We start from the raw sequence: 23,528 nt of genomic DNA on the forward strand, positions 1-23,528 counted from the left end.
TTACGCCATCCTTCCTGGAATCTTCTGCATCGCGTACTCTCCCTCTTCTTGTATTCATGAAAAATAAAATAAAAAAGATCAGTAATTGAACAAGTTCAACGACTCTATCCAGTAATAATAATAGCACTACAGAAGCCATCCACGCAGGCTACCACGCTTCCCACAAATTTCCTTCGACGGAAGCGCACAATGGGATTCGTGAATCGCAATGGCCCTCGTTACCTGAGGGTTCAACGCTTCGAAGTCGACCTTTAATCCCTTTCAAGCCCCGTTAGAGCCATCAAACGCGAATAGAATGAAATCACAGTGGGGTAGGTACAGAAATAGAAAAGAAGGGATTTGGAAGATCGTATGAATTCGAACCTTGTTGGATCCCTGGAGGTAATCGAAGCCCTTGGAACCGGTAACCAGGCGGTCGTGGAGGTCACTAACGCTTCGGCGCAAAGCTCGACGCGTTATCAACGAGAGGGAAACCTCGATAGCCCGTGGTGAGCGACAGCGTAACATCGACTGCGTATGGCGAACTCGGCTCTCGCGTTTCCAGGTGGAAGGTGTGTGCAGTAGGCGCAACGACGCTTGTCCCGCGGCGAAACGAGCGGGGAAACTAAAAGTCCCATAGGATACGTTGCCTCTATACACTGTGTACACCTAGATAGTTATGAAGGCAGGTGCAGGCGGACAGGTGAACGTGGCGGAACACAGGAAGTGCCAGAGACAGAGAGGCATTACAAAACCCTGGGGAACGGTGGGGAGAGGTAACTGGCAATGGGAAAGAAGGGAAGAACCGAGGAAGAATGCCGTGTGACTGCGAGGTGTCGCGTGCCCTCTACTTGGTTTCGCCAACTTCGTTCCCCCCTGCTTCGATTCTTGGTATAAATAAGAATACGTGTATACAAGTAATACTAGAGACTAGTATTATGGTATAAAGTTGGATAGTAAGATTTGCTCTCCGATTCTCATCTTAAGGAATCATTACCCTAATCCCGAGGAATAATAAACCTTGAGCCACTCTGCAAGAAAGATGAGACAAAGCATTGAATATCCGCCACCTATAATTTTTAGTAATTAAACCCAGAACAAAAGACTTCCCCTGAGCCGAAAATCGCATGCATTACCTTCTCAAGGTTTCCAAGGATCCCTGTTTGTCGGCCTTCCATTCACGCCATAAACGGTCAACTAAGCAGCGACAGTAATTCGCAGAACCGCAGCGCAGGTGATTAGCGGCGGGACGAGCGACTCGAGGTAACTAAACGGGCGCGACATTCAACGCGACGTTACAAATCCTTCTCCCTCTCCGTCTCTCTGCCATTAGGTACCTTCGACGATCGAGGGAAACCTTGATGGCAGCGATCCAAAGACCCACAGAAGAAACGCAGGCTTTTCTGCCCTGTCGAGCGAGACGAAGGAACGATAGTCGAGCGTGGAATTCAACATGGACGCCGTGTTATCAAGCAACCACCCTATCGTTCGTTCCTGCTCGCACAGAGACGCACACCATGGAATAGGGCCGCGTTGTTATGCTACTTGCGACTCGACGTCGTACAGGAATAGCCTGAGTACCCCACCTCGCCGTCCCACGTGCGTGTATGCAGCACACCATATTTCCCGTGTTCGCCAGGAGTGCACGCGAGCGCAACATCGAGCAAGTCGTTGACTGGAAAACGAGCCGCGGAGCTAGGAAAGGAGCGGGAGACGGCTCGCACTCTGCACGCTCGTTTATTCGCACTTTTACCCAGGCCTCGCTTAAGCGCGGTCCAGTTTGTTTATGGGACACCGTGTCTTGTTTTGAGAAGCACGGGAGCATCCACGAGAGACCGCGTGACTTCCGCCGCCGGAAGTTTGGACGTTTGGGAACGTGCTTTGGAAGCCTTCTGCAAAGATTTGGTCGATTGGAAACGTATATTGTAAATGGAGAATTTTCGCTTTTCTATTTGTTTTTTTATAAGTTAAGGTGATTGTACCTGTTTGGAGTAGATATGAATGACGAACTGCTGATGACTTTACTGTTAGTGGCGAGTATGTGTGAATAAAGATGCGACGCGAGCAAGTTAGAGTTCCACTTTTTACGCTGTAGAAAATTGCCTTGCGGGTTTCTGTTTTTCATGGAATCTCTAATAGTCGTAATGTGTGGCGCGCTGTTACTAAACGTGGTTAAATACCGACCCTGAAATGAATTAATCATAGAAGAGTTTATTTGATAAATATTGTATAGGAATTGTTAATAAAAAAAACTTGATATGATATGATATGCAGTAAAAATTGCTATACAATTTGGCAATTTCGAGACGCTTTATTCAGTCTGTAAATTAAGCGATTCACAAGCAAAGGATTCGCTCGTGATCGTAATGTTACGTTTGAACCTGCGTGACTTCCGGTGGAACTCGCCTTTCCTGTGCCCCCATCAAGCAACCCACGCTCTAAGATTTCTTTCAAACGTTTCCTTCCCGTCAGGGCGTCCTGTCGGGTACCTGTGGTTTAGAGTCCTTTACTTTGCTCAGATGGAGCCACTGTACAGTTAGACCAAGAACTGATTCAAGAAGTAGTCCAAGGGCTAGAGTAAAAGCGAGTTCGCTAAACCAAAATCATCCTAGATCCAATCCTGGGAGTCCCTCCCAAGGATGACCAGGTCCAGGGTCAGGGCCAGGACCATCCGGACCCGCCAGAGGCCCCGGTGCGAGTGAGACACTCGTGGTCCTTCACAGGTATTTATACCCCTTGACGAATAGTAGAGAACCAATGAAGTTCTTCGGTTGATAAGAATCGTGAGATTAATCGAACGAAGAATAGTTTGTGAAAAATCGATATTTCCTATCTACCAATTGTCACAGCAATCATTTAGTTTATTATATTTAATTTAATTTATTATAGCAATTATTAGTTTTGCTTTCATAACAATTAGTCCTCTATTATTAAATTATTTAAATCATGCTCGGTTTAATCGATTTAACTCGGTTTAATTCGGTTTAAATCAAATTCAAAGTAAGTGATACAACTTCACATGTTCCTTAGAGACTATTAGAGTATTTTTTTTTAAATTGAGATACTCGATTACTCGATGAACTCTCCCTATTATCATCAACTGAAACTCTTCTGGCGGAAGTGACAACTTTCAAAGTCTCGTCTTCCTCGTCCGGAAGTAACGTCTTCTGCACTTCGCGTGGTTCACAATTACCTAAAAGATGACCGTGTATCGACACCCTGTTTTCATTCGCGATGTCATCATCACGAGAGTAATTAAAGTGCTCTAATAATCGCTCTAACAGTTGATGTCTTGTGTGCCTCTTTTTCTCAGGAAATTGATCCTCTCTCGAGCACAGTATGAACACCTCATTTCCTGTGACGGACCTATTTTTAGGGGTCGATTCTTGTTCACCGTTTAAAGTTTGCATACCTCTGTTCACTGAAAATCGCAATAAATACTAAGGACTGGCTTTAGTCAGTATTTCTTACTCATAATATTCGATTATTCGGTTCTTACCTACTATAATATGGTCATCGTTTATGGTCGACAGGAAATCCTTTATTTTATTGTGTTTGTCGTACCACTGCGTGGTAACAAAATCTATGGAATCTTTTCTAAACTTTCGCCACTTGTCGTTAGGAAACGAATTTCTTATTCTCGGTAAATATTTCGCAAAATACGAGTTTGATTTCTTTATGCTCGCTTTGGAATGCCTGAAAATGTTTTGCAATCTGTTCGAACTACTATTGATATCAACTGGTTTTTGTTCGGGAAAAATTCTTCTGGACTGATTGTTCATATTTTTCGAACCATTATGAGCAATTTTTGAACTATTTTCCGAGTCATGGTTTTTCACTCGTGGCACCAAACTACGAAGTTTCGCGTGAAGTTTCTCGATCTCTTCGAGCTTCTCTAAAATATCTTTCACATATTTTTCAGACATACCACATCACACAAAACGCGTAATATATCTTACTGAATCAAAAAATTCACGCGCTTCGGCCTGTCGGGCGCTTTATTTGGATTAATTATCACTATTTGAAACAGATGAGGCACAGATAAATCTGAAGTTACTTCGTACAAATGATATGTGACTTAACCTATAATTTCAACGAGAGAAAATAATGCCATCGTAAATGTAACGCGATAGAAAAATTATTTCTTACGGTTTATCTATATTCTGACTCCGTACCATGCTGTCAAATAAAAGCATCAATGAAAATGACGATGCCTACGAAGGGAATAGTGCCAAGTCGTTGCTACTGCCGGATGCAAGAGGAAGAAGTAAGTCTGAATGAGATCGTAAACATCATAAGTGCATTAAATCGTAAAACTTTACAACTGAAAAACGAGGTTAATGATATAAAAAATTTGGATGGTGCTGCAACGAAATTACACGAAAAACCTGAGAATACTTGCGATCAACTTTCTTGCTCTCGCAAGGAACGCCCTGACATCTTACAGGATAACCTCGAACTTCTACTTCCGGAAGTACTGGATGCACTTACCGACCCAAACTTGTTACCAAATGAGCAGGAAATAAAATTGAAAACTGTCGATAACGAAGCACAGAAGTCGGTAAAACTGAATAATTTATCAACAGACGAGAAGCTGAGTCAAAATCACGCTTTGAATAGTCCTCCAAAAATAAGAAAAAAGAAAATTTCCAGAAATGTACAGTGCGATTTATTAATGGAGCGTAAGAAAAGAAACTTTTTCAATTGGTTCAAGATAAAGCCATTTCTAAAAGAACGCAAATCAAAAGTAAATAAGAAGATCAAAAATCCCAAAGAAATTAAGCACCATGTGACTTTCAATTTTCCAATAAATAATGTAAAAAAATTCAAGAGCGATATGTCTAAGAATATGCAACCTGGAAGCTGCGAGGAGTTTCATATTTTTTATCCTACTAAGAAAGATGAAAGAATAATAGGACAAACCTTAAAATTAGATGAAGTCGAGTCCAAGAGGGAAAAAGAAATGTTAAATCACTTCACAAAGTTGCAAGAAAACAGCGTTTGCAAGGCACAGACTGACGGGGATGCAGAAACCGGAAATGAACTGTTCAAGTGTTCGGTAACTAGTCGAATGAGTGGTGGCGCCGAACTCCGTGGAAGTCGCATAATTTCAGACTTGAACGATAAGATGCAAAAAATGAATTTATACAGGCACGTTAAACTCGACGCAAGAAATGTAAAAAAGAGACTGGACGCCTGTATAGCCGAATTGAACGAAATAATCGAAGATGTTTCCTTGATCTTTTCTGACACAGATGTTTCAAAGAAATAATTAAAAAAAGAAAGTATTTAAAACACGATAATCCACAAGAAATATCGATATAAAAAAAGTCCTGTGATTTTAATGACACGATAAATTAAAATTAAAATTTCAATATACACGAAAATTGTACTTTTTTCTGTACCTTTTATTCCTTAAAAAATATTGAGATTCTCTAAAAATTATGCTGAGATACATATTCATTTGAATATATTAGGGAATTTTGTTGCATCGATTGTAAGTACGGGCGTAAACGCGCGTGCATGTAACAGCGATTATGATAGCGAATAAAGTTGCATATGTTGTTTTGCGGTGCACTCGAATGCATTCGGATTAATCTTGCTACGCCACAAAATGCACGAGCGATTGATGTTCACGGAGATCTACGGGAGCGAGAAGAATAGGTTTTTCGTGAAATCCAAAGGTAATAGTATTCTTACATGTCAAACGTCACTGCTTTACCTAACCTATCGTTCGGTTCGGCCTGCAGATGAGCAATCGATAACCGAACTGTTATCAGACACAACCAGGACTAAGTCTTTTTATTCTGGCTTCGTATCGATTGTCAAGGAGGTATTTTTACCTCAGGGGTACCCCGACAGCGTTCACCCTGATTATACTCCTTATCAAATATGGGACACAGTTCAGGTTAGCTTACATGTAGAATAGAAACAGCTGCTTACAATATTATGAATAAAATTTATTACAATTTGTTACTATATTGCTTTGTTTCATAGGCATTTGCGAGTACCATCATGGGTACTCTTACAACACATTCCATTATGCAAGGGGTAGGTGTAGGCGAGGCTGCAGCCACTCCATTGGCAGCAGCAATAACGTGGATATTGAAAGATGGAACTGGAATGATTGGTCGTATTGTATTTGCATGGTGGAATGGGTAAGCAGAATTGTATGCTAAATCCTGATTGTATTTATTTCATTTATGCAGAGAAAAGTTTGTTTCTATTTCATTAGGACAGACTTGGATGGACAGTGTAAGAAATGGAGGCTCTTTGCAGATATCCTCAATGATCTGGCAATGGGAATAGAATTACTCCTACCTTATTTTTCCTCCTATTCCCTTGTTATATTGTGCATTTCTACAGCCATGAAATCAATTGTTGGAGTTGCTGGTGGAGCAACAAGGGCAGCACTTACACAGCATCAGGTATGGAGGACCTGAAAAATAAAGTTTCTTGTTAGTCAGAAAATAAGAATTCTTCCTTGAAATGCTTTGACTGCATTTCAGGCTTTGCAAAATAATTTGGCAGATGTCTCAGCTAAGGATGGAAGCCAAGAAACCTGTGTGAACTTGATAGCATCTTTTGTTGGAATCTTAATACTCTCGATTTTCCACAGTGGCCGGTAAATAATTGGTTACGCGAATTTATTGATCTTAGTATTGCGACTGCATGTGATTTTAATTAATCTAATAACGTTGTGATGTACCTATAGTATATGTAATCTGCATGCAGATACATAATGGAACTCTATCTCTTTCTGGTGGTAGTACATCTATATGCAAATTACTCGGCTGTGAGAGCACTGCGTTTGAGTTCTTTAAATGAAGATCGTTTAGCTTTAATAGTTAAAAGTTATATTACGAACGAAAGTATTCCCGAACCCCAGGAAGTTAACAAAAAGGAGTCGGTGTTTCTATTCGCGAAACCCAGTAAGGCAATTTCATCTATCTTTAAGCTTTAGATATCATTGCATTTATATTTAATTAGACGTTTCTTTCAGCCTCGACTATTTGTGGGTTTAATATAAAAATGGGCGTATCTCTTGCTGGTCTTATAAAAAAGGATGTCCTTTCAACGAGTGACGCTGAATTAGCGTTAAAACTTTTCTTAGATAGAAAGTATTTGATTTCCATTGATGTACAAAACAGAACTATTTTTATATGCTTTAAGAAAGATGCGCAACCGTATGATGTCTTGGAAGCATATTTGCACGCCTGTCTTTGCGGATTATTTATTTGTATGTCTCTGAAAGTGCCACTGGTAAGTAAAATATATTATAGGCTACGACTTCTAAAAATACATAAAAAAAACTCGTATTCTCGCAGGACTTATTTTTAAAACCGGAAGTAAGTGACGTGTCCTATCCTTTAATGCGACTTTATGTACTTAATAAGAGGTTTTCGAACTCAAATAGCGTGCAGTCATCGAAAGCGATAGAAAGTATTTATGCTACTAATTTAATGATTTCTAATGAATACAAAGCATTTATTAGTGGCCTTGAAGGTAAAGGTAAGTACTTCTAATTCATTGAATGCCCTTTCAAGGATTTTTTTCTTCATATAAATGTCTTTTTTAGGATGGACTACGGAAACTAATCTGTTACCAGTAGCTCCTTGGAGATTTTTATAAAAAACGCTTAAGAATGAATTATTAAAGTACTATTGCTCCTTCTTCCACTATTATTTACCTCATCAAATTTTATAATGGTTAATTATTTCTGTAATTTTATTTGCATATCTTGTAACTATTTGTTGGTAATGAGATAAAATGATCTATAAATATTTTCTTACAAATTTTTATCACAGGTGATTATAGTGTATAGTAAAACTGATACAGAAACCAGTTTATTTCCAATAATTTATAAAAATATAACACGCCTTTAACCTGTACAAAATCTCTCAGTGATGTTGAACTAAGACTCCTGTTCTTGCTTAGGACCAGTTTGTGATAAATGCTTTACTATGTCCACCCAGTCCCAACCTCTTGGTTTTTCTCCCTTTCCATCAGTTTTATTCCACTGTCTACGTTTCTGAGCTTTAGTTAGGTGTTCCTTCTTCTGTTTCTTTGAAGTTTCCTCCTTTATTAAATAAATTAATTAATCCTTTTTGTACATATCCTAAGCAAACCTAGTATTTAATATGTATCTTCTTTACCTGCTGACTTTCTTCCGTTATTTTAAGCTGGCTAGTTTGCGTATTAAGATCAACAGACTCTGGTTGAGCAGAGACCAGTTCACTGTAATGTTCCTGAACAGACTGGAACAATGTATATGTCATGGCACATCCCAGCCATTGATCAGCCTCAGCTTCCACATGCTGCACCACTTTGTCTTTTACTTCTTGTACACTGTATTCCAATCATTCACCTTTAATGAAAGCAACAGACTGCAAGGATAGTCACAGGATAACATGACTGAACTTACATATGCTTGTTGTAAAAGGTATTCATGTTAATAGTAGGCCTCTCCGATGGATACGTTGTGCCCCATGATATTTCCAATAGAAACGACTTCATATCATTGTCCTCTCCAAACTATGCATAAAATTAACGCCACGCGCGTTGTACATTGAATAAAACATAACAATTGAGAAATAGTTTCAGTATCTTTCTGAAGGACCGACCTTGTATTGGAAAGTGGTGGGTGTCAACTGTTTAAAAGCCGAATCTCCATCGTATATCGAAAGAAGAACTTCTCTTTCCTCCTCCTGAAGTTCCGCATCGCTCATTTCCTCTTTCTAACGTAATTTTCTGATAGTTTAATTTTCTTTTCACACACACCGATCACGTTACTCTCGAGGTTAGGGGCACAAGCGTAGAGCGCTATACAAAAAACATGAACCCAACTACACTACTAGCAGCGACCCCTCAACCACGATCGTATACTTAGCCAATGCTTGTATTGCGTTGATTATTAATTTACGAGCAATCTAATAATTACAGAGACTCCATGTATCACTAAGCAATCATGAAAGTCCGTGGAAATTGTTTATTTATTGTGAAAATAACATTTTAAAAGAAAGAGATTGGTTAAGTATACTGATGGCGCCATCTAGTGGTGTCGCTCGGAAATTAAATTCGAATTTCAACTTTTAGTTCCACGTGCCGTCGCTAGATGGCACAACTAGCAGCGTTTTTACTTCAAATTTTCAAATATTATTTTTGCAGTAAATAAACAATTTCTTTACAATTTTATCATTGAAAATTCATGTGAAGTATCCTTAAAATGATTCTACATCATTGGATTACCTGTAAATTAATAAATCCTTGATTTTTAATTTTTGTACTTCAGGTGTCGCCGCTAGATGGTTATAGCATTTTGCTATCCATGTTTGAGCTTGTTTCTTTGAATATTTTCTTTGCAATAAATAATTAAGTCTTTCACGCAACATACTATCGAAATGTATTCTAGAACACATATATAAGTATTCTGAATTTTTAATATGTAAATACATACATAAGCCAGGAAATTATTTAGAGTCATAGTAGTTTAAAAAATAAAGGGAAACTAAACAATTTTATCATATCGTACTGTTATTTATAGTGGCAACCCTTCAATTTCTCTGTCAGAGTTAGAAACACTAAAAAAGTCAGTATCTCGAGTTAATCATACGACACAAACTCGATAAAACGCTAAATCTCCCCTATGCCTAGTTTATATCACGTAACACTTGCCAGATATGCTAATACAAGAATAAAAGTATAACTCTGAAGGGAAAGCTTCGAAGATCTCGAACGATCGACAATAAAGACGTAAGTTTGCAAATCCCCTGAGTGATATGGGGTCGTCGCTTCTCCATACAGCCTCGAGTGGTTCCATTTATAAGGATATAACAGGGAGTACTCCGAGGTGGGAAAATCCGCTTACTCCATCGAGAGAAGATTCTGTTGCAACCTTTGGCCAGGGCCTTTCCTAAGTGGTTACGGCTTCGGCTTTGTATCTCACAATTTTCTGAATTCTCAAAGAACCCATCGCGCCTGCTTCGCGAAACGAAGCAAGGAGACTCCCTATACAGCTCACTGGCGAATTCGAAAATTTCATTGAAGGTGAAAAAGAGTAAAACGTATACTACATGGAATAGACGTCGGGCACCTGGGCAAAGAGAAGACTAAATTTCAAACTCGCGAATGATTTCGAGCGGAGAGCAACGCGGGAGCGGCGAGGATATCGTATTCGTCTCCAACTAAATTTTGCGTCTACGAGGTGGTTAGGGGATGCACGCTTTGCGGCTGTGTTTGTTACCCTCTGTCTCGGTGCCTCTCTCCACCCCTTCGGCCACAATGGCATTAAAATTACCAAGGAAATTCAATTCCCAGTTGGAAATGTATCGCGCACGTGTAGGTCATACTCGCATAGACGAAGCTGGGGCTAACGTAGGTAAAAGACAGGGGCGTCGAATCACTGGGTTCTTGCGACCTCATCTCGACCTCTGCCTCATCCACTTTTGCAATCGTCAATGCACTACTAATTATCGAAATAATTTCCAGAATACTTCTTCAAACTCCTCCTAAAAAATAACTCGAATTTAATTATCTACTGATGTCAGAAGTCCCAGAGAAACAGGACACTTGGTTCAACCCCTACTCATGACCATTTGGAATCTCTTCAGAATTTCCAATCTTTTGATCCTAATATTAAAATTTCTTTCAAGATGTCGTACAGAATCCCCAGAAAAGTTTCCAAAATCCACACTCTGAACCATCAGACACACGCCCCTGGTTCCAGCCATACAGAGAGGCAACACACGCGCAGCCCGCGAACCCGTTGCGGATAGCTTAGGTTGGTTAGTTAGCGTGCAAGTACACGTATCAAAGGCACTCAGAATCCGAGCTTAACAAAGCCAGCTTTGGGTTTACCAACCGTGTCACGTAGTACGTGTATACCTTACCTGCTCACGCTTCGCAAAACCTAAACCTCCTGTGGCCCGTCTAACTTTGGTCTTAATGCGTCAACGGGGAGAGATAAGTTTTGGACAGAGGGAGAGGGGGGCAATTCAAACTAATTATCCCCGTCGCCGCGGTAGTATCGGCTAACCGAGGGACCCTCGTGCCCCGATCGCTCCTAATTATATGCTCGAGAATAGAAACTTCGTTAACCATCAAGTCATACGAAACACTTCGCGAACTGATTGATGCCGATTTAATTAGCAACTTTATTCGCAGCCTTTGAGTCGACCTCGGGGGTGGGCTTGAAAATTGGAGGGGGGTGAGTTCAAAGAGAGCTGGGACGAATTTTGAGGCATTCTGGAAGGCAACTATACGATTAAATTAAGGATTTGTAGATTGTCTGTAATATAGGGTCAACATAGTTTGGCGAGGAATAAGGATTTCAAGAGATTTTGAGCATGTTGGGGAAATAGTATCTATCGAGATGATTGAGTGATTTCGTTTTACTATGCTAATAGCAAGCATTAATGTTGTATAAAAGTTGCCAAAATTTGGGGTTCATTATTATCGCTAATTAGTTACTGCTAGTATTTCTAATTGTTCAGTTATTCAATTATACACTTCTGTGGAAACTCGAAATGAAGAAGCGATGCCTCTGAAGTGATTTGCGATTCGGTAGCTGGGATCTGAGTAAGAGTGTGTAACATAATAGCCGCCATAAGGGCGAGTGAATTTGAAACAGATTAGCGTGACGCGACCAGGTAGTGGTTCTGTCGCAAAGCAGAGATAGCATCGCGAATCGAGGCACGCTCGTATGAGTCGCAGGACGGGTGCTCGTCGAGGGGGTATCGAAAATTTCGAGCCAAATGTGCAACTAAGTAGCTACTTAGGTCCCATTTGACGCAGGGGATTGAGATCGCATTTGAATGGGAGATTTAGCTGGCGGATTTTCGCCCTGCATTGAGCCATTGTGTCATTTAAACCGGCCACCTGATGGTTCTTGACACGCCATCGTTTGCCTTTCTGCATTTTAAAGGCTCTGTCGTCAGAGAGACATTCCCTGTTCCTCGCTGTACTCGATCAATGAGATGAATTGAATTGCAGAGTTGAAGGGTAGCGCGAGTTCAGAAGCCACATTTTCAGATATTTAATCCATTTGATCCATTTTATATGACTGGACTTCAGAGCGTAAGTGCACTGAGTTTCTGTGTGACTTGATGCACTTTGGTTCTGTGGTCCAGATATAGTTTTGAGATTATTTGAAAATGATTCTTTTTGAGCTTGTGCTGTTCTTCAATTCACCTATTCAATTCCTAATTTCCTAAGATTGAAGAGTGTTATCGTCGTGGAACGTTAGTAAATCGAACGAGTTCCGGCAGCTGTCTCGAGCACTTTTTCCAAGCCACAGCATCAATCTGCCCTGCAGCACAACACGACAATCTAATAGGCGGCACCACGCCCAAAAAATTAGCTCAAATGAATAAATACGATCCGATTGGACGGCGAAAGTATTGGCAGTGGTAGGGAATAAGTGTTGACCTCTCATAGAATAAAATCGTGATTTATCTTTCTACTAGTCATTATGAATCGATAGGAACAGTTCTGATATTTCATAAAGGAGAAGTAATTAGCGATTGTAGTGAGAAGTTTGACAGAAGAAACGAACAGAAATAGTAGTGTCGACAATATTTTACCAAGCAGCGGCGGATGTTTTGGCACCCCAACGTGCAGAAATGGTCACCCCTCTTGTAATACACGGCACCCCATCTATCGAATTATTTTGATTCTGCGATAATTCACCCCGCCTAATACGGCATCCCCACTTCGTTTGAGAGGGGAAAAAAGGCGATTCGAGCATTTTGATGGAAATTCGAAAACACGATACACGGAAGCCATCCCTCACTGCATCCACGAGCAGAGATTAGTAGGATTTGTCTGCGACCACAGAAGAAGCGTAAACGAAAAGCTTCACTGATTCCTCACACGTGATTTACAGTATTGGTCAATAAAATTGCAACACTTGCTAAAAAATGGACACTATTCATTAAATATGAAATGACTACTCACAAATAAAAATTTCAAGTAAAAAATAGATTCAGATTGATGACAAATAACACAGAAAATGACTTCTCATATGATTTTTAAATTAAAAACATTGATATTTGTCAGGTGGAGTGATTTCAATGAAAACTACTACCCAAAAAGTTGCAACAAGGTTACTATACCTATACTTACAATATCAGAAGCCTAAAAAATGAAAAGTCTCAAACAGACTCGAACCTCGCCAATTCACAGCTGATTCGCGAGATTTTTTACAAGATCAGACACGCGTGACACGAACAAGAAACACGATTAACGCGATCCGAGCGAGCCGCCGAATCCTCCGCGCGTGTCGAATCGCGACAGCTCCGTAAAACCGATCCCAATGTAATTTTTCTAGAGTGTACAGCCGTGGACAGCGATAATCCGCGGCGGTGGGCATTGTCGGCGCGAGATTGAATTCCGTCAATTAGATTTTCGGCGTTTACGGTTGGTTAGCCCGCGTACCATGTCTGACAATGGGTATGCACGCCTCCAGCGGACAGCTGTGTCGATACTGCGCTCTTTCGCCTCCTCTGCCACCCTCCGCGCGATTTCTCGCATTATTATAATGTGGCCTCGGGCCTGATTTTACCGGATCACGAGACCGTGCCTAATTCATTGTCCGTCTACGCTCGAGCCGAGAACGGCCACTCGATCTCCAGCTAATTGGCCAGAGCCCCCCGATCGATCGTCAACATCTCGCTGACGATCGTTAATCGTGTCCCCTCAAGGGAACGCTCCGAGAAGTTTCGCTGGAAAAACAATTCTGAGTCTCCTGGAGAAGGCGATTGAAATGCCTCGAAGATCGCTCGAGCAGAGCCTGGGATTTGAATATTCCGTCGGGCTAATTCGCCGCTGACAAAAGATGCCCCTGTCTCTCCCTCGACCTGGCTAGGCGTTCCCAGAGGGGGAGAGCAAAGTTTCAGCGAGCGTCGGGCGTCTTAGTTAATCACTACAATTGATATTCCGCTGATATCACCGCACCGAGTAACGGAGTAACGCGGGTAACGAAGTAACACGATTAAAGGGAGCCTCTTACTGGGCCGCTCGCTCGTTCTCTTCAATCGAGTTACATGATTACCTGCGCCCACCGGGGCAGGGGGTGGATCCTCGGAGATGTCTGCGTGGGTAAATGTCAGAGGGATGTGAGGTGAGCCTACCGATACTAGGTCGTTTAAAGTATTAAGCTCGAGATCCTGTTAGAGACGATGTGGTCAGTAAAGGCTGATTAATTTAGATAAGAAATTTGCATAAATATATCTCTACTTCACAGCCAGAGTAAGTCAAATCCTTTTTTATTATTTTTCAGAAGAGCCGAAAAACAATTTCCTTCTAAACTAAACTAAATTTTCTAACGTAACTTGATTAAATTCCTATTATTCTAATAAACTCAAGAGAAAGCTATAAGATCCTGTAAAAGATTTAATTTTTCAAAAAATGAACTTGCCTTATTCTGGCTCTGAGGTGCAGATATTCACTCAACTTGTGTCTCCCCCCAAAACGACTGTATCGACCAGTTGGAGAAGAGCCTAGAAGAATAAAGAGGAGTCCAGGAAATTTGTAGCAGAGGGAGCATCAGAATGTAACGCCAGAAAGCGCGACAGACGCGTTTCCTCCGACAGGGCTTCGTTTAGCAGAAACGTATCGGCGACTTCCGGCGAGCGAAGCCAACTGGCCGGGGAGAGTCCTCGTCCACGGGCAGCCACTAAGTCGGAGCGAAATCTGGAAAACCGCATCACGCAAGGGCGGTCGCAATACGGGCCGCTGATTTCCGACGTTAATGATGTATTTGCGACAATAATGTTCTGTGTAAACGGCTATATTATATAATGACGAAACGCGCGGTTTGCAGGGAGGGCTGGCCCCCACAGTCAACATCAAACGCGTTCGTTCCCTAGGACGATCGTGCATGTGCACGGAATCGGTCGTTACGTGCAGGTCGTGACGCTTCCTCGTGTGCAACTGCTGCGTGCACGCTAACACATAGACCGGTCTTCCTTGCCGACGTGTGGGTGGAAGATACTCACGGTCGCAGGAAACAGCGCATCATGGTAATAACCGTCATCAAACGGCGACCACTTAGAACCAGGCCGGGTTACTCGTGGAAAATTCGTCCTTTTACCACTGGCCACGGAAACCGAGGTTTCTTATGCGTCGACAATAGCGATTCATCGCGAGGTAAATGTTCAATTCCATCTTGTACTCTGCTATAGACGCGGTAGAATCTTGATTTGTTTATAGAGTATCAAGTGTTATTGCTTGGAATTTAAATTGTCAGTCAATCTTTAGGAGAAGATTTGGAACAAGATTTTTTAAATTTCAAGATTTCAAGCTTCAAAGATTTTTCGGAGTTTAAGTGGAAGTTTGAAAATTTGAAAGTTTCATGAGCTTCATGGGTTTGTTGTACTTTCATTATTAATATAGTGGACACTCGAGAATCTAAATACTTAATATATCTCGGGTTGCTTTAGTGTCACAAAATTTTTACTAGTTACTCCTATTGAATTCTTTTTATCGAAGCACTGGGCAACTCGCTCGAACCCACCTAATAATTTCGAGAAGTAGTGGCTTGATCGCTGGAATAGCTCGTTAATTTTCCATCAGGTGTAGTATGTCATTCACGGTCGCAGGAAACAGCGTGTCACGGTAACAACCGTCATCAAAAAACGACCACTTAGTGGGGGGAAGGATCTGTCGTAGAAAATTAACACTTTGTTTGCATTCTGAATACGAAACTTGGGGCATTAACGTAGCGAGAATATTTATCATCCAATATCTCCATAAATTCCTCAGAACATTAGTAGTTTTTCTGCGTCGCGGTATCGTGATGCAAACGAGCGGTCCATTTCATTCCGCTGACTCGACTTCCAGGCTCATTTCCGATTAAATTGGAGTATCGTCCGCTAACGAGGGCTCGTGACGTCGACGCGATATTAAACTGTCCGCGATATCCGCCATTCGAAAACGGGGCCCGCGGTGGACGTGGATGGCGAAAAAGTGAGAGAGGAAGCGAGCGGTGAACAGTCGCGAGAGGAGGACAGCTCGACGAGAGAACAGAGAGTGCTGGGAGAGAGAGGGAGACGGATGGACGGACAGAGAAATTACAGCCGCATGCTGCGTTCAGGAAACGGCGCATTCTATTGTGCTTTTGTCATAGTTAAACTGTCAGGCCAATTTTGCGCCGAGCCAATTTATGCTCACGTGTCCCGATGTACGCTCGCGATCCTCCGCCGCTCTGAAGTGGCACGTTATGCTGGACTGCATAATTTCGCGGGATTTTCTGCACACGCTCGGCGCAGAAAATCGCCAGGTGGTTTCGAATCTTCCTCTCGTCAGGGCACCGCTGATATCTTAACTGTTTGCACTGCGATCGTTCAAGGAAATAAATAATAATTCCAGGTTAAAATCAGTGGGCCAGTGATCTGATCGACTTCAGCTTCTCGGTAGTGTATGCAAATGTCCAATGACACGAGCAAACAATTGAAAGCAGCGTTTCCATTCGACTCCGCTATAATCATTACCGTAATTCGCAGTTTAGCCCGACCGATGCTCGCGATTTTGGTCACGTACGGAGCGGGACGATTCGTTGAAATTCGAGGAAGAGTTTACATCGACTTAACGATCGGAGTTCCTCTCGGCCGCCTGGCAAATCACGAGGGGACGGGTCTCGGCAGGCAATTAGCGTAATTAAATAATAATTGAAAGGAGAGAACGGTTGGTCGGGAGAGCTAGTAACCGAACCACGCCCCGAGCATTCGTGATATGCCGACCAATCGGCCGGGACGAACATTTCCTCCCGTCTCGTCTTAATCACACGACTCTCTAACTATCCTTTAATCGAGAGATCCGCCTCGCAAACGTGCCCGCGAACCACGATCGCAGCAATGGTTCCTCCTCACCCAACGAACCCATACACTTACTCGATACGTCATTTATCGTTTCGATCCGCGAAGGGAGGAAATATTTCTGATGGCTGATATTAGAGTGGTGTAAGAATTAGTAAAGGTGAAGAGAGGAGGGAAAAAAGTAGAAGAAATTTTTTCATACTTACATCAGTGCAGGTGCAAAGTGCAATTGTATTTATTTTTAAGGATCTGAGTGTTTCGATATTAAGAAACAAATACACTGATGTCTAATAATGTAATAGAAGCTAATCTTATTAAGAAATTATTGAGTACCTATCTAGGAATTTTCAGGAAGTACCTACGTGAAAATTCTTCTAATAAGAGGATGAAGCTATTGCCACATATTCAATGTCTCCAGAAGTCTTTGGGAAAGATGACCGAACATCATCCGCGAGCAACGATTTGTTTCGACGCGCGTAGAATTCGGAATCCTCTCATGCATAATGCATGGCGCGAAAGTGAAGCAAACTATGAGGGAAAAACGGGCCCTGACGTTCAGAGTCTCGTCGAAGCGGTCTCCACTTCGATCAGACGCGAACGTTGCGCATAAGTCTGATACGATATGACCCTGAAGCTCTCATTCGCAACACGTATCCGGCCAATTAGTCGAGAGGCGTTAAAGTATTCTATGGTTTCAAGGAAAGGCGGTTCGAGTACTTAAACGCGGCCGAGTTTCGATGCCCGTTGCGCATGAATAAAACATTGGTTGGTGATCCATGCGCGATAGTACGTACTCGAAATAGGGACAAAATTCAGAAGTGAACGGTAAGGGATAGCAAATGAAAAGAGGTGTGGGATTAAGGCACGATCGGCTGGCGGAAATTAGAGGCTCGATGAAAATTTGAAACACGCGGCAAAATGAATTTTCGGGAGCCGTCACGGAGGGGTGGGCCCGACACCTAGACCCCCGTTTCGAGATAATTGCGTTACGCCATCGGCGCGCTTTTCAATCGACCCGATGACGTCGGCGGATTCGTCTGATGAAACACTCGACCTTCCTCATTACGTTACCAACCGTACTTAAATATTAACACCCTGAGCGGGGCTCGGGACATGGGCAACGTTCGATGTTCTATTTCCAGGCGAGCATATGCTGTTTCTGATGATAGAAGAAAGTTAGGAAGGTTCTGGTACTTTGAATTAGCACTACATCAATTAAGTGTTTCAATTATCTGTGTAATTATAAATTGGCAAAGGCTCGCGATATTAATAAGAATCGAAATTAAAAGTCATCAAACTTATGGATATCTTTTGCACAACATAGACAGTGTTATAAATTACTCAACAATTAAATCTCCATCACATCTGTCTCAAAACTTGAGATACACTATTTGGAGATATACATAAATATTTAGACAACTTCCACACTATGTACACTAACTGCTATCAAATATTATTCTCATTAGTATTTGTAAACTTTAGGGTACGTGTCCACTTGATAGCAAAACTATCACGAGTTACTCTCCAGAGTACTTTCAGCTAGTGAATCTATCTCAGGCAGTATCTCTCAGTTATTCTCAATGCAGTTTCAAATAGTGAATACATTATCGAGAACAGCTCACAATAGTTTTACTCTCAAGTGGACCAAAGCAGCCAAGTAGCTAAATCTATATCACCGAATTTTACTTAACATATTTTACATATTGCAATACCGTGCGTGTACCTATTTTTTAACCGATTGTACCAGTGTCCCCCATATCCTACGCGTCTTAACGCGAGCTCCCCATTCGGCGTTCAACGAGCACGAAACGCGGCAGGGAAAAAGCATCGTCGACTCGTCGGCTTCACGACCATTTTGGTGGTCCCGAGTGTCGGGAATGGGCTGGTTGTAAAGTATATGCGCGTTTCTGGTGTCTCGATGACTGCCTGGAGCTGGTCGTCGGGGACAGGACGCGGATTGCCGTGGGGGGCACGAGTGTGTGCGAGCCTGGTTGTGTCTTCGGCCGCCGACACGGTCTTCCAATGAAATTGCAGTGCATATATACGCGCCGGGTGGTACAAGCCGGCGCAGACGCGCCACGGAAACGAGCAGGAGGGTGCGTATTTCCACCCTCGACTTGGGCTGGTAACGCCGTGGCCGGGGTGTGAAAATCAGGAGCGGAGCCGCGGCGGAGGCGGTGGAGTCGGCGGAGAAAGAGGAAGGGGGGTGGGGGTGGGGGGGGGGGCAGGGTGAAAAGAGGAGAAAGAGGAGGGTGGTGGAGGGAGGGTGGCTGGAAGAGGGTGAGAAGCTGAAACACCCCTGGGTCCAGCGGGAGCTAGGGAGGATCAGAAGAGGCAGAGGAGAGAGACAGAGAAGGGGTGGATGGTCGAGTGAGAGGGAGAGATTGCCGCCATTTTACAGTGGCGCGGATCTGCATAACGATCAGAGACTGTCGTGTTTATCAAAGCTTTTCTCCGCCATCTGCATAATTTTCTGCCGCGGCAGGATAGGGGAGGGCCGGGGCGAGGGGGGAGGAGGACGGCTAGATACCCTTGCTCTCCACTCTCGAGTGCATTTTATGTGCACGACTTATGAAACTTTAACGCCCTTACGAATAAATTACACGAGTAAGCGCTTGGCCGCTCCAGCCTTCCGGACGCGTGATTGGCCCATTTGCATTTCTACTGGGACGAATTGGAAAAAATATATTTCCTCGAATCTAGGACTGGTGAGGGATACTCTTTTATGAGGTTGACGTATTTTTTGGGCTCGAGTGACCTCTAGGCTTGATCACGTTTGGAGAAAACATTGAAGTCTGACTTTATCTATACCAACAAGGAGCATCATCTCAGTGCCATCTTATGATTTCTATGAAACTTGATATACAAGTAGAGCAAGAAATTAGAGGACGAAAGCCGAAATTTCTCTGCGAGATGAAATTTAGAAGGGGCAGATCGATGTTTTCCGAAATACGTCACCCGTTCGCGACATATGTATCAAAGTGCTGGCACGGCTGAATTCCCAGAGCAACCGTTGAAGGAGGAAAAATATTTAGTGACAGGCCCCTCAGTATCGATGGGGTGGCATCCGTTATTAGGGCTCTTATTAACCCAGCATATGGACTAGAAGGGCGACTTCAGATAGCGATCTATCTCTCTTCGACGTTCCAGCGATCGCGCTCACCGATACGGAGGTTTGCAGTAACAGGTCCTGTTTCAAGGGATTACCGATACCAACCCCGCTGCCTTATCAGTGCCTCTCTATTTTTCGATCTATCGTCCCGAATGCAAATGCTCCTCTCCCACCACAAAGATACCGCTTAAGCCCCGTTTTATGTAACGTTACACTTTGCCTGAATCCCTTATCCCCGTCGATGGGAGAGGCCAGTTCCAGCCTGGAGAACCGATAAAATAAATAATCGCGCGAAATAATGCATCGGTTCGTAATGGAGGGATTCGGAAGCGGAACAGTTAGCGCGTTAGTTCACCTGATTTGGAGGCTTAATGAGCCCGTTGACACTTTGATGCAGGGTGTCCCCCCGCGTGTCGCCGGGGAATTGCCAGTTCAATAATTCAGAGGCTGCCCGTAATGGAACTTGTCCGCGGGACTCGATCTATCATAGGAAATTGCACGGAGCCCTTTTACCGCCGCTCATAAGAAACATACATATTAGAAGAATAACAGCGGGCTCGCCAACTCGCTCGCTCGTTCCGTAACCCCGTGCCTGTCGTTCCGTTCCGAGAATTGATTAGACCGACCGGAAATAAATCGTGCAGTGCGTATGTGGGTATGCGGTCGAAAAAGGATCGCTGAATGTCTTGGGGAAGACGCGCCCGATGGCAAAAACCGAAAATATCGTTGGATTATGTAAGTAGAATCGACTGGAGCCTCTGCTGGGAGACTTCGAAATTCAGAAGGATTCATGCATAAGGGATGACAGCGAGTCGGGTGACGGTAATTATCTGATGTTTCGAGAGATTTATGCAAATGCTGTTGGAGGAATATAGCGATGAGGTAATGGGAAAAGAATGAGACGAGGAAGAGATGTACATTTAAAAGTTGGGACCAAAAATTGTCGATTTTTGAGGTGCTGTATTCTTGCAAAAAGAAGTCGTATTGTAGTGAGAACTCAGCTGTAAGTCGATACAGATCAGTTATGAATTCTTGTAGAATGTCTGTGTCTGACTAGACTCATTCTACTTACACGTTCAGTAATTTTGGGCTGAAATATTGCTCAAATTTGAACTGCTGTAACTTTGTGAAAAAAAATCGTAGGGAAGTGAGCCTGCGCTCGTTCTAAAGGGGAAAGCCTCTACTTTTTCGTACCTGTATTGATTTTAGCCGAAAATTTTTTTTTACTTGTTGACAGGTCAAGAAAGAAGGGGTAGTTTTTTTCGAATTTTTGCCCAGTTCAAGCTACTCTCCGACTCTGAATAAATTTTTATCGGGACTTCTTTTGCAATAAGTTTCAAGTTTGAAGTCTCCTCTTTCCAACGAGACCTTAAAAAGTGACATACGATTTTTTTTCGCGAAGTTATTGTACTTTGAATGAAAAGTGAGCTGCTGTCCTCGGAATCGTATACTGATCCAGGGATCCAAAAAATTGCCAATTTTTGAGCTGCTGTCACTCGGTCAAGAAAAATCGCAGGGAAGTGAGCCTGGTCCCATTTTAAAGTGGAAAGCCTCCACTTTTACACCCCTGTGTTAAACTTGTCCGGAAAAAATTTTCCAGTCCACGACAGGTCGAGGAAGAGAGGATAGTTTTTCCTCGAATGTTTTGTAACTTTAAACAACTCTCAGGAACTTGATAAATTTTTTTCGGAACTTCTCGTGCAGAGAAATTAAAGGCAGAACCCTTCCCTCTCGAATGAGACCTTAGTGAGTGATCTACGATTTTTTTCCACCGAGTTATCACGACCTGATTGAAAAGTGAGCCTCTGGTCTTAGAATCATGCAGTGATTCAGAGCTCGAAAAAGTGACCAATTTTTGAGCTGCTGTAACTCCGTCAAAAAATATCAGAAAGAGGTGAGTCTGGACTCATTTTAAAGGACAAAGCTTCTATTTTTTTACTCTTATATTGAATTTTGCTGAAGTCGCTTTTATACTCAAACACATGGCGGTAAAGTCACGAAGGCTCTTTTTCCCTGAAAATTACCCTAGGAGTCACTAGTAGGCATCTAGAATAGATTTGGTAGTATTTGGATATAGGTAGATTATAAGCAGCCCAAAAATAACGATCAGGATTTATCATACTGTGGTCTAAGCGCCGAAAATCGCGTTAATTGACGCAGCGTTAGAGAGCAGAATCGATTCGAGGTAATTCCCCATTCCGTTTGCGCTGATTTTTCCAGCAGCTCGGCGCCCGTTTCATCTGTCCGAAACGATCGTCGACTCTGAGATCCGGGCGTCGCGATGCCGAGCGGTCCTCCCGTCGTCCGTCGACAGCGAGAAACGCCCGACGTCAAAAGCAAAGCTCAGAGGCAATCATGAGCTTTCGAATGCAAAACAGCAGCTTTCGCCTAGCAGCACTCGGCACTTTTACATTTAAATGTAAACTCGCTGAGTGCGCGCCGCAGAGCCGCCCTCGCCATATCCACCCCCATCTAGCAGCGGACCCCTTCTCGGCCCCCTAGCCAGTGCACCCTTTCCATCCGCCACCACCGCCTCCTCCTCCTCTTTCGACGACGTAGGCGATATGGCGGAGGCGCTTGGATTTAATATTTTACACCTCAAATGTTGGGCGCGCGCGCCAGCCAGCCGAGCCAGAAATGCAAAACAGCTCGTCGAGTGTCCCTACTCCCCCCCTCTCCGCCCCCGTCTTCTCCACCCCCGACGATTCCCTCCCCTTTCGGCTTGAATTGGATTTAAAACGCGCTAATTTGTCGAGCACGACACGACCCACGCTTCTACGCCCTCCCTCGCCTCCCCTGCCTCCCTCTAACGTGTCTTCGACCGTCCGTGTGACCACGCTCCTTCTGCACCGAGCCTCCGCGAAGCAGTCGAAGCCCTCTGCCACGGGGGTGTAGCAGCGTGTGGGCACGCTGGGCCACATCTAAATTTAAAATCTGCTTTGCATAATGCCCGACCTCGTCGGTGCTCGCCGACCCCGGGACCGCCTAATTGCGGCCTCGTTCGAGCCCCGTGTCCCTTCAACACCTACGGCAGCCATTCTCGAAAAACCGGCTCCTTCCGACCGCCACCCCTCGCTCGCTTCCGCCACTTTGAATCGCCCGACCAGATAACCTGGCATCCTATGCTTCTGATCCTCCCTTGTGATCGATACCCTGCTTTTTTCAGTCTCGCGTCGCGTTTATGGATGTTGGATGTTAATGGATGGTGGGGTGCTAAGCACCGCCTGCCCTGAGATTAGGGGTCAGGAAACGGGAATGCTGGAGCAAGTAGGCGTTCGATTAATTTGGAGCAGTTACGGTACTGAAAGTACCTCGTTGCGGGCGAATATCGCTCGGTCAATTGACGACGATTACCAGTTACCGATTCTGTGGTATGTTAACGAGGCGTTGCGCGATTGCTGCACGGTGCTTGGACGTGGGAAAATTGGCTGCCGGAAGTCGGAGAAAAGGACTGGGTTTCTATTACTATCTGGTCTTTATGGACTGTGTTTGTGTTGTAGTGATTTAGAAAGACAGTGGTCAAGATATTTGACAATTACGAGCATAGAGAAGAAAAATAACGAATAACTTTTTTTCTGTCAATATAGTGCCCTCACCGACCCCCAGAACACACAAATAATTGC

At 43.3% G+C, this 23,528-nt stretch overlaps 2 protein-coding genes and 1 long non-coding RNA gene across 5 annotated transcripts; 1 reads left to right on the forward strand and 2 right to left on the reverse strand.

Moving 5' to 3' along the window:
- Positions 1–4: 4 nt before the first annotated feature.
- LOC143178206 (uncharacterized) lies at positions 5–1,400 on the reverse strand. Its single transcript, XR_013001736.1, has 3 exons — positions 1,116–1,400; positions 364–604; positions 5–47 (listed from the first exon to the last, which is right to left on the reverse strand). It is a non-coding gene; the product is annotated as an uncharacterized LOC143178206 (long non-coding RNA).
- Positions 1,401–5,459: 4,059 nt separating this feature from the next.
- On the forward strand, positions 5,460–7,916 carry LOC143178195 (RUS family member 1). The gene is made up of 9 exons (XM_076376717.1): positions 5,460–5,663; positions 5,730–5,887; positions 5,977–6,137; positions 6,215–6,407; positions 6,489–6,604; positions 6,715–6,911; positions 6,983–7,242; positions 7,308–7,491; positions 7,559–7,916. Exons 1-9 carry the CDS (start codon positions 5,594–5,596, stop codon positions 7,609–7,611), a joined length of 1,392 nt encoding a protein of 463 aa, XP_076232832.1. The 5' UTR covers positions 5,460–5,593; the 3' UTR covers positions 7,612–7,916.
- On the reverse strand, positions 5,919–8,883 carry LOC143178196 (RWD domain-containing protein 4). 3 transcript variants are annotated; one of them, XR_013001733.1, is made up of 6 exons: positions 8,604–8,879; positions 8,405–8,514; positions 8,136–8,328; positions 7,867–8,059; positions 6,301–6,418; positions 5,919–6,097 (listed from the first exon to the last, which is right to left on the reverse strand). XR_013001733.1 is itself a non-coding variant. In XM_076376719.1 (5 exons), the coding sequence occupies exons 1-4, from the start codon at positions 8,706–8,708 to the stop codon at positions 7,895–7,897; spliced, it is 573 nt and encodes a 190-aa protein (XP_076232834.1). In that variant the 5' UTR covers positions 8,709–8,883; the 3' UTR covers positions 5,919–6,418; positions 7,860–7,894. The 3 variants fall into 3 exon arrangements, 2 of the variants coding, with proteins under 2 accessions (XP_076232834.1, XP_076232833.1); XM_076376719.1 differs by having other exon boundaries at positions 5,919–6,418; positions 7,860–8,059; positions 8,604–8,883; XM_076376718.1 differs by having other exon boundaries at positions 5,919–6,418; positions 8,604–8,878.
- Between the last annotated feature and the right edge of the window lie 14,645 nt (positions 8,884–23,528).

Source organism: Calliopsis andreniformis, chromosome 4, assembly GCF_051401765.1.
Source record: "Calliopsis andreniformis isolate RMS-2024a chromosome 4, iyCalAndr_principal, whole genome shotgun sequence".
Classification (NCBI taxonomy): Eukaryota; Metazoa; Arthropoda; class Insecta; order Hymenoptera; family Andrenidae; genus Calliopsis; species Calliopsis andreniformis.